Source organism: Magnolia sinica, chromosome 5, assembly GCF_029962835.1.
Source record: "Magnolia sinica isolate HGM2019 chromosome 5, MsV1, whole genome shotgun sequence".
NCBI classification, from domain to species: domain Eukaryota; kingdom Viridiplantae; phylum Streptophyta; class Magnoliopsida; order Magnoliales; family Magnoliaceae; genus Magnolia; species Magnolia sinica.
In genome coordinates this window covers 87,738,574-87,753,693 of record NC_080577.1, presented here as the reverse complement: position 1 = coordinate 87,753,693, position 15,120 = coordinate 87,738,574, and the positions used below count along the sequence as shown (strand labels likewise).

General features: G+C 36.9%; 1 protein-coding gene across 1 annotated transcript in view; it reads left to right on the top strand.

Annotated features, from left to right (window-relative positions):
• LOC131246249 (trihelix transcription factor GT-1-like) overlaps positions 1–10,851 on the top strand; it is a 53,310-nt gene extending 42,459 nt beyond the window's left edge. The window contains exons 3-5 of the mRNA XM_058246177.1: positions 7,905–8,036; positions 8,697–8,921; positions 10,279–10,851. Coding sequence (XP_058102160.1) covers positions 7,905–8,036; positions 8,697–8,921; positions 10,279–10,481 — 560 coding nt within the window. The 3' untranslated portion in view covers positions 10,482–10,851. The remainder of the gene's footprint in view (positions 1–7,904; positions 8,037–8,696; positions 8,922–10,278) is intronic.
• The last annotated feature ends 4,269 nt before the right edge of the window (positions 10,852–15,120 follow it).

Here is a 15,120-nt window from a genome sequence, read left to right as displayed (position 1 = left end):
TTAGTTTCTTACATTTTTATACTTTTAAATGACCGGTGAGGAAGTCCCAACTACCCCCGATGTTGGTGCGTTAGCCACATCTCCTATTATTGTGGAGGGAGAAGTCTCTTCAACTTCGGCCAGCGGAAAGTAAAGATCAGCGATGTGGGATGACTTTGAAGAAGTCATGGTTAATGGTGTATTGAAGGTAAGATGTATTCATTGCAAACGTTTATACACTAAGAATCCTAGGTGGACAACTACTCATTTAAACAGGCATAGACAGAGTTGTTCAAAGAGACCAAGAATTTCAATTCCAGGCCAATAATTGCTTTCATTTACCAAGGCTAAAGGGGACGACTCTCAAGGTATACTTTCCATTCATAAGTTTTATAATGAGAAGCTAAAAGAGTGGTATGCAAGATTAGTGATCGTTGAGGAGAAACCTTTTAGAATGGTAGAGAGCAAAGTGTTTATGGGATTTTGTAAATTCTTTAACTCTCAAGTTGAGAAGGCTTCCCTCGTCATTGTGAAGAGAGTGTATGAAGATGTATGTAAACAAAAAGATGAAACTGAAAGCAGTTTTGGCATTAGTCTCAAGAATAAGTTTGATTTCTGATTTGTGGACGACGTCCAGTCAAAGAAAGGGATACATTTTATTAACCGCACACTACGTTGATGAAGATTGGAAACTCTGCAAGAGAATTTTGAACTTTCGCCACATTCTGGTCTAGTTATTTCATATTGCATCTACAGTTGTCTATAAAAGTGGGGCATTGAAAAGAAAATCCCTTCAATAATTTTAAATATTGCATCTGCAAATGACAGTATAATTTCATTCTTATGTAACCGGTTCAAGGCAATCGGAAATTTCTTTTTTGATGGGAAAATATTCCAGGTTAGTTGTTGTGCTAACATACTAAACTTGATTGTATAACAAGGGCTGAAAACAATTGACAACACTATAGAGAATATAAGAGTGTAAAATATATAATGGGGTCGCCTTCAAGATTGTGTATATAGAGTGATATAATCTAACGTTTGAATGTGACATCTCACAAAACGTTGAAGTTAGATATATGTACACGTTGGAATTTGACTTTTGAAATATTGGATTCAACCATGGAATTGGAGCTTGCATTTCTAAATATGCAGTGCGTGACAAAACATATTCTTGGTTGTCTAATGAAGATGATTGGAGCAAAGTAAAAAAAAGTTGACAAGTTTCTCAAAGTTTTTTTATGACTGCACGAATATATATATATATATATATATATATATATATATATATATATATATATATATATTCCTTAAAATAAGTATCCCATTGTAAATCTGTTTCGTCTATCTCTTTACAAGATTAAGGAAGCCTTAAAAGAAGGGCCAGTGAAGGTCTAAATTTTATACGATTGATGACAATTGGTATGCAAATGAAGTTTAATAAGTACCAGGACGAATACTATTTGTCATTGGCTTATCATTTGTTCTTGATCCTTGTTGTAAGATGGGCTTGGTTAGGTTCTATTTTATGAAGATTTATTCTGTTGAAAGGGCGGTAATCGAAACCTCCAAGGTTCGTGACGCAATCGAAAGATTGTACACTTTGTATTTTCTACCTACAACAGGTGCTAAAGAAGTTAGAGTTGTAGATGTTTTTGCAAGCAATGACAATGCGCTTAGTGAATACATGTCTTTCTTAGCATATGAAGAAACAGAAGATCAGACAAATGAATCAAAGCTAGACTCGTATCTCAAAGAGTCAATCGTAAAGCGCTCGGACTCAGACTTTGATGTTTTGGGATGGTGGAAGATAAGAGTAGTGAATCAAAATACCTTACACTATCGGTGATGGCACAAGACATTGTCATTTTCAATTTCAACAGTTGCATCAGAATTCGCTTTTAACATGGGGAGTAGGGTTGTGAGCAAGCATTGATGCTCACTTTCACCAAAAACAGTCGAAGCATTAATTTGTACACAAGATTGGTTGCATTCGATTTGAAGAGATAATAGTTTTTATATTGAGGATGAGGATGAGGAGGAGATCAAGTCTCAAGACGAGACTGCACCTGCAACAACAACTACATGAAGGAGGTTATAAATTATTTCTATTCTATTGAAAGTGGTGTACTGCGTAATTGAATTGAATGTATTAGACTTGTGAAGAAATGCAATGACTTTTATTCAATTATTTATATTATGCCTATATCAAAACATATTTCATTATTGCTTATTTGCTTTTGTTTAGCTTTTACATTTAGTTGTTCGTTTTTAATTTCTGTTTGATTCGTAATTGTGTCAAAATACTAATTTTTTCAAAAGATTGAGTATAAATATGTCGTCATCATCTGACCCATCAACTGACATTTGGGACTACAATTCTCTAATCAAATAACCAAGGTCCGGAAAAATGAAGATTATGTGTGTTTTGTGTGGGGAAAAGTTTCTTGACAAAACTAATTGACTTAGGTTACACCTATCTTGTCGGGGTGGTGATGCAAAATCGTGTCCTAAAGCCTCAAATGAGATCCAACTTCTTTTTCAGGCCATTCTAGATTCAAATAAGAAACCTTTCACCCCATCCAAAGCTTCCACAGGAGTTGTAATTAGCGAAAGTTCTGTTACACGAAGAGTAGAGAGAACTAGTAGAGAAGATGAAGTCAAGGAAGCTAGATTATTAGTATTGGAAGAAGAGTGATTACAATTTGCCTTGAAACGTAATATAGAAGAGGCTTCTAGACATCAACGTCGTCCTCCATGACAGCATAATGTCGAAGCAAGATCGAGCACGAGTAAAAAGAAGAAGAGTAACAAACGATCTAAGTTTCTCTCCAGTCTCTGTGCATTTTACAAGGTGTTGGGTACTATGTATAAATCTGCTCACAAAGAAAGCTTGAAAGATTTAGTTCAAACTATACAAGAGCATGATGGAAAATTCTATCCACCTTCTGATTCAGGAGAGGTGAACGAGTTTATATGTGAAAAATTAGATAGGAACTCGAGCTTTGCAAACGAATCTCCTGTGGTAAAAAAAATACAAAAATGCATATAAGGATGGATTGATGGATCCGGTTCATATGCAGGAGGTAACTATTATGGATGTGACTATGGTTATATGCCGGGAAGGCACTCCTCCTATGGAGCATATTAAGTTGATGTTGTGAACTTGTGAACACTGCAAGTTTGTAAATTGTAATATTTTCTATTTGATTCCATTTGTAAGTTTGAATTTTATGCATTAGATTTTATGTACATTACATATTGGGTATTTGGGTTCTACAATTTTCGACTTCACTACACTTTAAATAAGTCTAAATAATAACTCAACTCGATAGCTCGAACTCGGCTTGATAGCTTGAACTCGAACTCAGCTCAAGCTTCTAACCAAACCAAGCGAGTTGGCCAACACGGCTCGAGGACCGAACCGAGCCGAATTCAAGCCAAGGTAAGCTGCTGGCCAAACCGAGCCGAGCTGTGCCAAGCTCGACTCGGTTTGGCTCGTGTCCAGCTCTACCCACATACTTTAAACAATTGTTGTCAATCAAAATGACTCCCATCAATCCCCTTCTTTTGAAGGGATTGACAATATGATTCCACCAATTGGTCATGAAGGCTCGATGACGAGCAACTCAACCCCATATCAACAGCAGCAGAACAACATGGGCCAAAGAGTTCAAATTAAATGGATCGAAGCTTGATATCAAACACATTATTCATGGATAGTCAGGGAATCTACACGATTGATCAAGTACAGTTGGCCTTCAACTGATTGAGACAAGATCCCAACACCAATAATCTCCACTTTTTTTTTTAATTTTTGGTTTTTATTTTTTATTTTTATTTTTTAAATTTTATTTTAAGAGTAAAGAAAAAAACGAAGAAAAGAAATACATGTTCAGCATGCATAGAAGGCAACCATACTGTTTGGAGGTCATCAACCTTGATTTAAAAAAAAAAAAAAAAAAAAAAAAACTGCTTGAAATACATCACACAGCCTATCACATGACTGCTCTGATGCCATAAATGAAAACTCTTGAACCCAAATCATAGCATGTTATCAAGCTCAAGAAAAATAATATCAAATAATACTTTGAAATCTAGAAAAAAAAAATGGATATAATCACATCGTAAGTAGTTCATTATGCGACATCTAATTGTAGTTAATTTTGGGATTTTGTAACATTCCTATCTATATGGAGCCATCTATAGCATCTGCAATGATTAGATACCAGGAAGTCAATATTAATATTATCATCTACAATTCTATTTGATTCATTTATCATCTTCACCATCATTGCCACCATCATCATCATCATTGTTTATTTACAATTCCTTCTGAATCTCCTTTCCATTTGAGAAAACTGGCTTTAAAATCAAAGTATTTTGGGGTAATTTGATTGGACTTTGGGGAGAAGTACTATGAACTGAGGTGGTGAGAAGTGCTATGAAGCTCGTTCGCCAAAGAGGATAGAGCCATAGATAGGAATGGGTGACAAAAACATAATTCGTAAAGCCAACGCAAATAACTTGGAGAAATCTCTAATGATGATAATAGTGACAATTTGTTCTAGGGTACTCCTAAATCAACATTTGTTGAATTGAATATATCTTGAACTTACATTTGGAACAGCATGGAAAGTGAAACCCTAATGGACACTCTATCTCTTTCCTCTTGTTCTCAAAATGATATTTTGCTCATTTCAAGTACCACCTGGTAGAAATAAGATAGGGGCTTTTGCAGATTCCCACATCAATAAGTGGTTATTTGCAAATGCCCACATAAAAATATATGGTTTGCAAATAACCACATTATTAATTCACCGTTATTGCAAATACCCACATTTCCCTAGTTTTTCATAATTTCCATTGGCAAGGTTAAAAAAATGATGAAAATGCTCATGTGGAACATGCCACATTCTTCTCCATGGGAAGAACATCAACCCTTTAATTCTCCTCCATATGGAACATGCCACAAAATAATTTTGTTATTATTATTTTTTAGCTACAGTGTGAGGTTTTAAGGAAGGGGTAGTTTCATCTGTTTTTTCAAAATATGCCAAAAAAGTAATCAACCATAAAAATAAAAAAATAAAAACAAAATTGGATATTTCCAATTACCACAAATCAACAATGTGGTCATTTGCAAATGTATTATTTGTATGTGGGTGTTTACAAATGCCCTATTATTTAGGGCCTGTTTGTTTTTTCAAAGAGATGGTAAATACACGGTAAACGGTAATTCCCCCTATTTCACGTGTTTGAAAATTCATAGGAATTCGTGTCTTTGAAATTGGTTCAAAAGAGGTAACTTTAATTTTTGAACCGCATGATAATGCATATGATATATCCATTCTGTCCATCTGTTTTACTACAATATTTTGAAGCACGAGACAAAAAATGAATTAGATCCAATACTCAAGTGGCCCACACCAAAAGAAACAGTGGACCCCACAAAGTTTTTAACGGTCAGTATTCAATTTCCTTTTTCGTATGACATGGTCCACTTGAGTTTTGGATATGCCTCATTTTTTTATTCATGCTATAAATTCAACTGAAATAATGGATGAATGGTGTGGATAAGCAAAATGCATCACAGTGGGACCCACGGATATTTTGCAATATTCTTGGTTTTTGTGTCAAAAAGTAAGCAGTCAAATCAGGTATGATATAAATGCACAGGGAAATAATTATTAATTTTTTACACGGTATTTACCATTTCACCCGGAAATCAAACATGCCCTTAGGTAGTTATTTGCAAAAACCCCAATAAAATATAAATTTTGGCAGAAAATATTCCGACAAAACTATCTGCCAACATTCTTACAGATGTATCGTAAGCATCCTATTCCTAAGGTTCATGAAATTATGACATTCCTTTCTTTGAGCCAGTGGTGTGGCTAATTGGGAAATCATATCATTCATGTGTGATTTTTGAGATATGTGGAGGGTAGGATTTCATATCCTACTTTCTTCATACTTGCCAGTAGGATTTCAGATCCTACTTTCCTCATACTTGACAGTAGGATTTCAGTTCCTACTTTCCTCATACTTGCCAATGTTTCAGCATGTGCGGGACTGCTGTTCATCTGGTCCGCCTACTTTCATGGCCAAAACAATAGGCTGGTCAGATCATCAGGTTAGCTGGACGTATATGAGCAAATCAAAGTGAATGAACTGATGAACATTCAACATGTGTCATACCCACTTCACCACCTAATGACCAGACTAGCTCTATTTGTGGTCCATTGCATGTAGATTGTGGGGCCACCTGACGGCCATGCCGTATCTTGTATACATGTCCCATTGGCATGTGTGGGGAGAGTGATTTAAAATCCTACTCACTGTGAGCCATAGCAGGGTTCATGACTTCCATAGAGAAGGGGAATAAAATGGAATCATGAATTGCCTTTTTGTAACTCTATTCAATTTGTAAGAATATATATCATAAACTGTGGCATTCTGAAATCACTAAAGTTTGGCTCCCTGTAATCTTAAAAGTTTCGTGAATATGTTTTCAGGAAAAAGATTCTCAGCAAGGTGTTCCATATCCATTATGATACAAACCGTAAAGGCCGATATGTATAGGTTATGGCCATGACTGCTACGCGATACTCGGGTGAAACAGGGCAATTGGTTTTTTGGGACTGTATCGGCCGTTACAAGGGCCGTAACGGCAGTTACGGGGCATAACGGCCGGTAATGGTTGAAAAAACAACTTTTTTCTATGTAAATTCATTTTTAACTCTTGTTCTTTTTCTTTCTTTTTTTTTTTTCTCATTTCAGAAACTTTCTTATATCATTCTATAGTAGATTTCGACCACTGGTATTATGGATTTTACGATTAAAATAGTAGATTGAAGCGATTTAGGTGAATAGAAGCTCTGAGGGCCATTTTATTTTTTTTTTTCAAAAAATCGAAAAAAAAGTGGTATATATGTATTTTTTTCAATTTCTAATTCTAATGCTTGATTGTAATGTGTAAACATTAGAGACACATAACTATGCTCATAAATTCACAGGACAACCCAATACAAAACTCTCACTAAAGAGTGGACTGTTACACTACCATAAACATGTTTTAAAAAAATGAATACAGATTTCGAATATTTAAATTATTTTAGATTTTCTAGATATTTTTCCAAAAATTTTAGGGATTTTTTTTTAGCCGTTATGTGGTTCATAATGGTCGTTATGCCCTCGTATCGGCCGTTGCGACCGATACCCGTATCGGTAACGGGGGTGACCATTATGGCCACCGTTATCGATACGGAATACCTTGATTCTCAGTGAAATAGATTTTGTTTATGATTTGTATTTCGATCCTAGGAACAAGCTATTAGGAACCTTTTATTCTTCTAAGACTGTTGAGAATCCATTTTCCAAAATTTTGCAACCCATCTTAAAGATGGGAATCATAAAATGGTCAAAGTTTGAGAATTGGATTCCTATGGGAATCCATTTCCTACCGTTTCCAACGACCCAACCACAAATTCAGCCCATCATTAATGGTAACCACTTCCCAGGGGCCGGATTGAGCAAAACAACTGCCAATGCATCTCCTAGATTGGTCTATTTTCAGTCATAGAACTTGGAAACATATACATAAACATTCACACTGCATTTTAAAATATTATTCTACATTCATTGACGGGCATTTGGGAGAGAGTTTTGTTCTTCTCGATTGTTAATAACACACCTCTATTCTTGACTGCCAAACAAGGTTTCTATTATACAGCTAAACACAGTTCCATTGGTTGGTATGATGCTCATGCATTAGACTTGGGAACTTTGATTGTCTTTTCTATATCATTGTGTTCTGAGCTTGTGACATTACTGTTGCTATGAATTGGATGTTCGTCAGTTGTTGTATACTTCCTTAAATTTCATTCTAGTTTTTGACAAAAGCTGTTGTGCTTTTTCTGCAGCTAGTGGTAGGTCAACACTTAATCTGGAGCGGCGTTTGGATCATGACGGACATCCTCTTGCTATCACAGCAGCTGATGCAGTTGCTGCCAATGGAGTTCCCCCATGGAACTGGAGAGACACCCCTGCAAACGGTAAGTCATGCAATTGCCATGGATGCATTATGCATTTTATGACAAGTTCAATTTTAAAATTAATTGGGAAAGGTGGTTTTGCAATTTATGCCTCCTTTGAAGAATTTTCCCATTATGTTTGTGTCCCATCTGTCACAGTATCTTTAGTATCAACTTTCATGAATGGTATCTTTGTATAATTTAGATTGGTAAAGCTTGATGACTGATATATCTATACACACAAGTACATCATTGGGGAACATAAGTTCCCATGTGGAATCGTGTAGACTTGTACAAGATGCATACTGCTCCAGGAATTCATATACCTAGGCTGGTTAATGGCCGGAAATCAGGCTACTTGGATAATCTAACTACTATATTTGTGGAGAAAAATGACAACCATCCTTTTGCATCCTGTTATGATTGAGCACATGGTGGAAGTGCTTCAAGCATATGCCCTAACTATTAATGCATTATATTAGGAGGAAACTTTCAACACGACGAACGAATTTTAACATATGGTTCAAACTTTTATACTAATGCACTAACAACATGTTTTGGAGTTAAAAAAGACGCATGCGCATGCACACAATAAAATGGTTGTCTGTCTTTCCTCCTAATATTTTTATTGAACAGTTTTTTTTTTTTTTTAACCTTTCCTTTTCTTTCTTTTCTTTTCAGGTGGGGATAATCACTCATATGGTGGAAGGGTTATTTTAGTAAAGTGGGGGGAGTACACCAGAAGGATTGGTATTGATGGCACTGCGGATGCTATCAAGGAGGCAATAAAATCTGCTTTTGGATTGAGAACAAAAAGGGCTTTTTGGCTGGAGGATGAAGATGAGGTGGTTCGCAGCCTTGACAGGGACATGCCACTTGGGACATATACTCTTCATCTTGATGAAGGTAAACCTCGTATATTATTATTCTAGCTGCTGCTTTTAAGTGTTCATCTAGAAGATGCTACTTTTGAAATTCACTTCAGATTTGACAGTCTATACTGTGTTTAGTTATAGAATAGTGATCTTTGAAGGAAGAGAAATGTCTGCATACAGGCAGTGTATGGACTTTTACATACAGCCATGTCATTCTCACTGATGACCCACATAATACATCCGAGTTGTGAAGGTGGTGGACGACACCATGAAGATCACCTGGGATGCAATTCAGGCTTATCCACTCATCAGGTGGGTTACACTGTCAAAATTAATCGACACTTGATAGTTGACTCAACGTACAGGTCTGGCCTACCTATGGGTTGATCAGTCTGATATTTGTTCCAGATGATATTTATGGTTCTCCCACCTTTTGCATGGCTTGGATGTCATATGCATGTGACAGAAAGGCTGGAAAGATGGCTGTATATGGAAGTTTAAGTTGACATACAGTGCCTCTATGTTTCCTATACAATTCTTAATCCACTATTTGTTTGGCCCAATAACTTTACACACGGAGCCCACCTTTCCGTGTTCTAGGTCATTCATAGGTGTGCCCTACAATTCACTACCATCGCATCGTCCATTTAAGTCAGATGGCTGGGATCATGTGATAGGTGAGATATCATAGTTCCAAAACTCGGTAACTGAACTTAAACTCAGCTGAGTCAACTTGACTCGGTGAGATTTTGAGCTGTGTTTCTGGAAACTCACTGGTGAGCATGACTTGGACAGGTATCAGCAAGACTTATCGAGTCGCCTCGAAAACTTGGTCAACCTGATATGACTTGTCTGACTTGACTAGGTCACTCGCCCAGTCCACTATTTTTTGTTAAACAAATGATGAGAATGATAGGAATGAAACAGGGTAGCTCCTCTCGGAGGCTAAGGACCTGCTACCAGCGCACCATTCCATTCCGGAAAGAATGAAATGCATAGGGGACCGTCCTCTTTTTTTTTTTGTGGCAGAATACTCAGATTTACAGATTGCAAAGCAGCTGTATTGTTTTGATTATTATTTTTATTCTCTTGCTATTTTTTTTTTTTTCACCATGCTAAATACTTTAAATTAATTATTAAAACATCGAGTTGAGTCAAAGCGCAGACTCGGTCAAGTCTTCAAGTCCCGACTAGAGATCGAGTCAGGTCGATTTTTTTTTTTTTCGAGTTTTTGCAGTATTGGATATATTAGAGCATGGCCCAGCAAATCAATAGCTGGTAGGCAGGCCCCACCTGAACCACTGCTGGGTTGAGCAAATAGGCGCCCTTCTCTTCCAATTGAGCATCATATGATTCCCTCTTAAATTTAACTCATTCAATTATCGCAGGACTGATGATAAAAATATGCCTCTATGATGAATCCGTCCGCACCGAAGAGAAGACACTGTACACTGAAGATGATTTCCGCGACTTCCTCACTCGCCGTGGTTGGACCGGTCTAAGAGAGTTGAGCGGCTTTAGAAGCATCGACACTCTGGATGATCTTCGTCCTGGGGCCATGTATCAAGGTGTAAGGTTGATGGGTGACTAGACATCTCACAGTAGACAAAGGGTGATTAAAGCATCAAATGATTTCATATCATTTTTGGGATCCCAAAGGTAAGCTCATGCCATTTGCACATGGCATTGTACAGTCTTTTCTTACTAAGCATAGCTTGTTAGTAATATTTCACCAAATGATTTTTTTCTGGTGAAATGTGCTTTCTCGCTAGTGTTTTATAGTTAAAAATGTCACATTCCCAAATTGTGTATAATGTGCAGTGACGTATCACTTGGATTAAAGGGACAGACTCATGTCATGTAATTGAAGATGTTGATCCGAGACCTTTTTCATGGTTTGTAAATAACTTACATTTACATCATTCTATGCTCTTTATAGGTGGAGTCGGTAGTTCTATCCAGTATGGCAATGTTGTAGCAATCGAATGGATGAATTAGCTATTTATCAATTTGGTGTCGAGTGATTATCACACCCCATTTCTTAATATCTTGGTTCAGATCTTAAACCATTAAAATTGGGGGACCCACTGTAGATAGATCGTCATCCAAAGTTTAGATTCGATTAAGCGACCCCAAGCTTGCTGTGGCCAGGCTCTCCAGTAGCGCATATCACAACAATCATCTTGAGTGTGGATTATGTTGCTGTGAGTTTCGTGGTCTTGATTAGCCTTGGGTTACATGAATTGGGGCCCAAATTTCCTTGGGGCTTGTTTGGAACGTGGGATTAGGTGGTATGGAATTGCATTTGGTCCAATGTAAATTCCATCTGGCATTTGGACATGATTGGAATGGTTGAATTAATCCAGTTATCATATCATCAGTCCCAGCAGGAGATGCAATGGTATTTATAGTTGATTTTGAAATCAACTACATCTAGCCCCCTACATTGATGCCTATGTTTTATCTACTCTGGTCCATCCACATGTGCCCTATACCTGTGACAATTGAGTTACATATGCATACAGGTGACTGCCATCAATTGTGAAATTTGATCCGATTCCACAGAACGCAGGTTTCACTTAATAGTGCTTTTCCTCTGGTTTCACTTAATAATGTTTTTTTTTCCCCCAGAAGGAAGAATTTGATCCCAAAGATTGGACGGTCAAAATACCATTGTATTTCCAGACATAATCATTGTGCAATAATGGTGTAAATCCCAAACACACTAGGTTGAATTCTCATACATTCCCTGAGCGTATGTGTGTGGATCCCTGCCCATTTCACATGGAAATCCCACATGCTATTCCATTAAATGGGCCCTACCATTTAGATCTTGCCTAAAGTCAGGCCATTTCACTCTTCGGGTAGGCCACATGGGGAAAAAAACACGAGGATTGGTTAGCCCTGGTTTCAAGTTTGAAGATAGAATGGTGTGGTCCAGTTGTTGGAAACCTCAGATCTCACACATGCCTTTTTTTTTTTATATAGAGTAACTGAGGAATGACTAAAACATGGAGCATTATGATCATGAAGATCGGCCCTAAATGCATATGAAAAGGAGTTCCAACTCCGATAAGAAGTCGGTAGTAACTGTTCTGTGCTGAGTTTACGGGGGGAGCGTCTTATGTATCCAGATAGGAAACAGTGGATCTAATCTTAAAATGCTTCCATAATGATTTTCCTTTCCTCCAATGCACATGTGGCGCGGCGTTTCTCTTCAAGCATAAATCTACACATTTGTAAGAATTCCATTTTCTGGTTCATGTTTTGTTATGCAATTACATGTCATGATAGCTGCATATCACCTAATGGAGAAATTATAAATAATCCTGCTTTGCATTTCATCAGATGGTCAGATTTGCAAAATATCATCCATCTTGACAAAATCAAGTAAATCACGTTCGTTCAGTACGAGTTGCTCAATCAAAATGTCTGTGTTTATAACAAATGACATTCTACATTGTGGATTGACTTGACTATGCACTAGCTTTGGCTTATCTTTAGACCTGAAGTTATATGAGGATTTCATGATCTTGGAGAAGTGGGCCTTGAGATATATTTTTTTTTTTGTTACATTCAACCCATTGTATGGATGTGATTGGGCACACACATCGAGGTACATGAAGCTTTGTACACACCCATAAAGGATCCACTAGTTTCCTGAAACCAAGTTGTAATTAGATCTTGATGATCAGGCCATCCATATAGTTGTTTTAAGCCGTCCGGTGCTCTCAAATCCTTTATAAAGATTTTACTTGATTGGTTTTAATTGTTCAATCCTTTTGATTTAATCTTATATGTGTTTTATCAAACTTGATGGATATTTGATGATTAGAACGTATTGTAGTCCCATTTGTGTTATCATGAGATTTTGACTTAGGATGGACATTCCAGATAGTGGAAGGATCTAGGCCAATTTGAGTGTGTGGCACAGGCAGAATTACAAGCTTTTGATGATGTGGGGCATATCAAAACCCATGGGAATGGGAAGTACCATACATGTTGCTCCCCTTTTTTGAAAGATGATATATGTTGCTCCTCTACCACCCTAATTTCCTTCTTAACTAGATCCTATCCTTGAGGGGTCGTTTTGATGCTTGTAAGTTCTGCTGTATGTGGGAAGTGACTTGCAGTAAGTCACAAGTGATGTCTGAGGGAGAAATTTTACCTGTAAGTCACTTACAGAAATGACTTAAGAGGAAAAAACTGCCAAGAAACTTCATGGGGCTAAGGTGAGAAGTCACTTCATTGCAGGTGAAAGTCACAATTTAAAAGCTTACAAGCATGCAAATCATCCCTAAGTGGAGAGGAAAGAGCCCTGGGCGTCATCACTCTCTTTGCCTTTGGATGTCTAGAGAGAAAATAGAGGAAAAAGAAAAATAAATAAATAAATAAAATTACAATAACAAGAAGAAGAAAAGGAAGAGAAGTGGAGGAGAAATCTTCTCTCCATCTGTCCTTTCTGTGTGGTCGTGGACTACTCTAGTTAGAGCTTTTAATTACACCCTTACAATATGATCAGAAGGTTTATTCTCCCATCTCTCTTTCACTAGAGATATTTCAGGGAGAGGACTTCATAGGAGGAACGGCACCCGACCTATGCTTTTGTTAGAGTTTATCATGAATGGATAATCTTCATCGTTCATTTTTCTTTTGAAAATTTTAATTAATCTAGATGAGTCATTTCAATATTAAAATCTCATGTTTTTCAAAAAAAAATAAAAAATGCTTCCTTCTTTCATAAAATCTCATGTTTAGCCATCCATTTGCTGGCCACTAGATCAAGTAGTATCGTCTACTGAATGCAGCTGGTGCAGTGGCCACAATAGGGCTATCAGGTTCTCATCCCTATAGACCAGTTGTACTATGGAGATTGCTTGGATATTCACAGGCCAGGGGGCAATTAGGTCATCCAGTCTCCTTCCTTTTTCATCCTCCGGTATGACACTCAAATGTGTAAATTTTCCAATCTGTTCCCCTCATTAAATCATTGAGGATACGTTTGGATGCACAAGTGAGTTACATCATAAAGATTCAATTTAGTTAAGAGGAAGAGGAAGACTTTAATAATGAACAAGTAGCACTCACATTATTAAAGGTAATTAATTGAATTTCGGAGCCTAGACCATCGATGTGGATATACTAAGGAAACTACGATTTTGATCGCTTCCATTTCACATTAGTAATGGTTAACAATTTGATTTGATATTGTATCCAAACACACACTTAGGGACTGTTTGGTAGCAGTAAAAGTTACTCCTAAACTAGCATTGTCCATGGTTTGCCTACTTGTTGATTTTACCAAATGCAATAAAAACAAGGACTGTTCGTTCATGTCTTTCTTACCGTGCATCACAATTCGAGGTGTCCTTTATACGTCATTAATAACAATGACACCATATGTCAGTGATTATGCTCCGAAAGACGGAATCCATTGTGTGCAAATGGAAAACTTGATGATTATATATGATTATTTTCCATTGTCATTGTATAAGAAATGGATTCCATTTTCATAGGCCACATTGAGAATTTCAGTGGTCATGTTCAGAAAGACAGAATCCAGTGTGTGGAAATGGAAAACTTGATGATTATATAATGAATATTTCCATTGTCAGTGTAAAAAATGGATTCGATTTTCATGGGTCATGTTTGTTTTGCAACTGTAAATCTTAATCTCCCTGCAATAACGGCTATATGCCATTCTCGAGAAATGTTATCTAGATAACAATGCAAGTGTTATCTTGGAATCCATAGTTTTGGCATTCCATCTGTCCAAACAGGTCTAAAATGCAAACGTGTAACCTTTCATTTATTAGCTCTGCAAGCATGAAGTTTAATGAAAAAGTTGAATGGTTGCACCATATAACTGTTCTCAGATGATCATCCCATAAGTTTGGTTGAGCTGTTAGTTCAAATTAATCAAATAAACATGTTTGGAATGCTCCCGATGGAACAGATTCAGAACATTTTCAAAACTATCCTCACTACAGAATTTACTAGTTGGTTGGTTCATTTCTAAAAATCAGTCCAATGTTCTTTTTTTCTTGGTTGATCAACCAATCACAAAGTGTTATTAGCAAGCAACTCTTCAAAAATGCTCAACAGATTGTAATGTTGGATCGAAAGAAATGGCATCCTTGTTTAGTTGGTCGACTTGAGGACACTTGATTAATTTAGTGGATCTATCATAGGTGTGTGTGGGCCATGCCCCAAATATCATAATATACCGG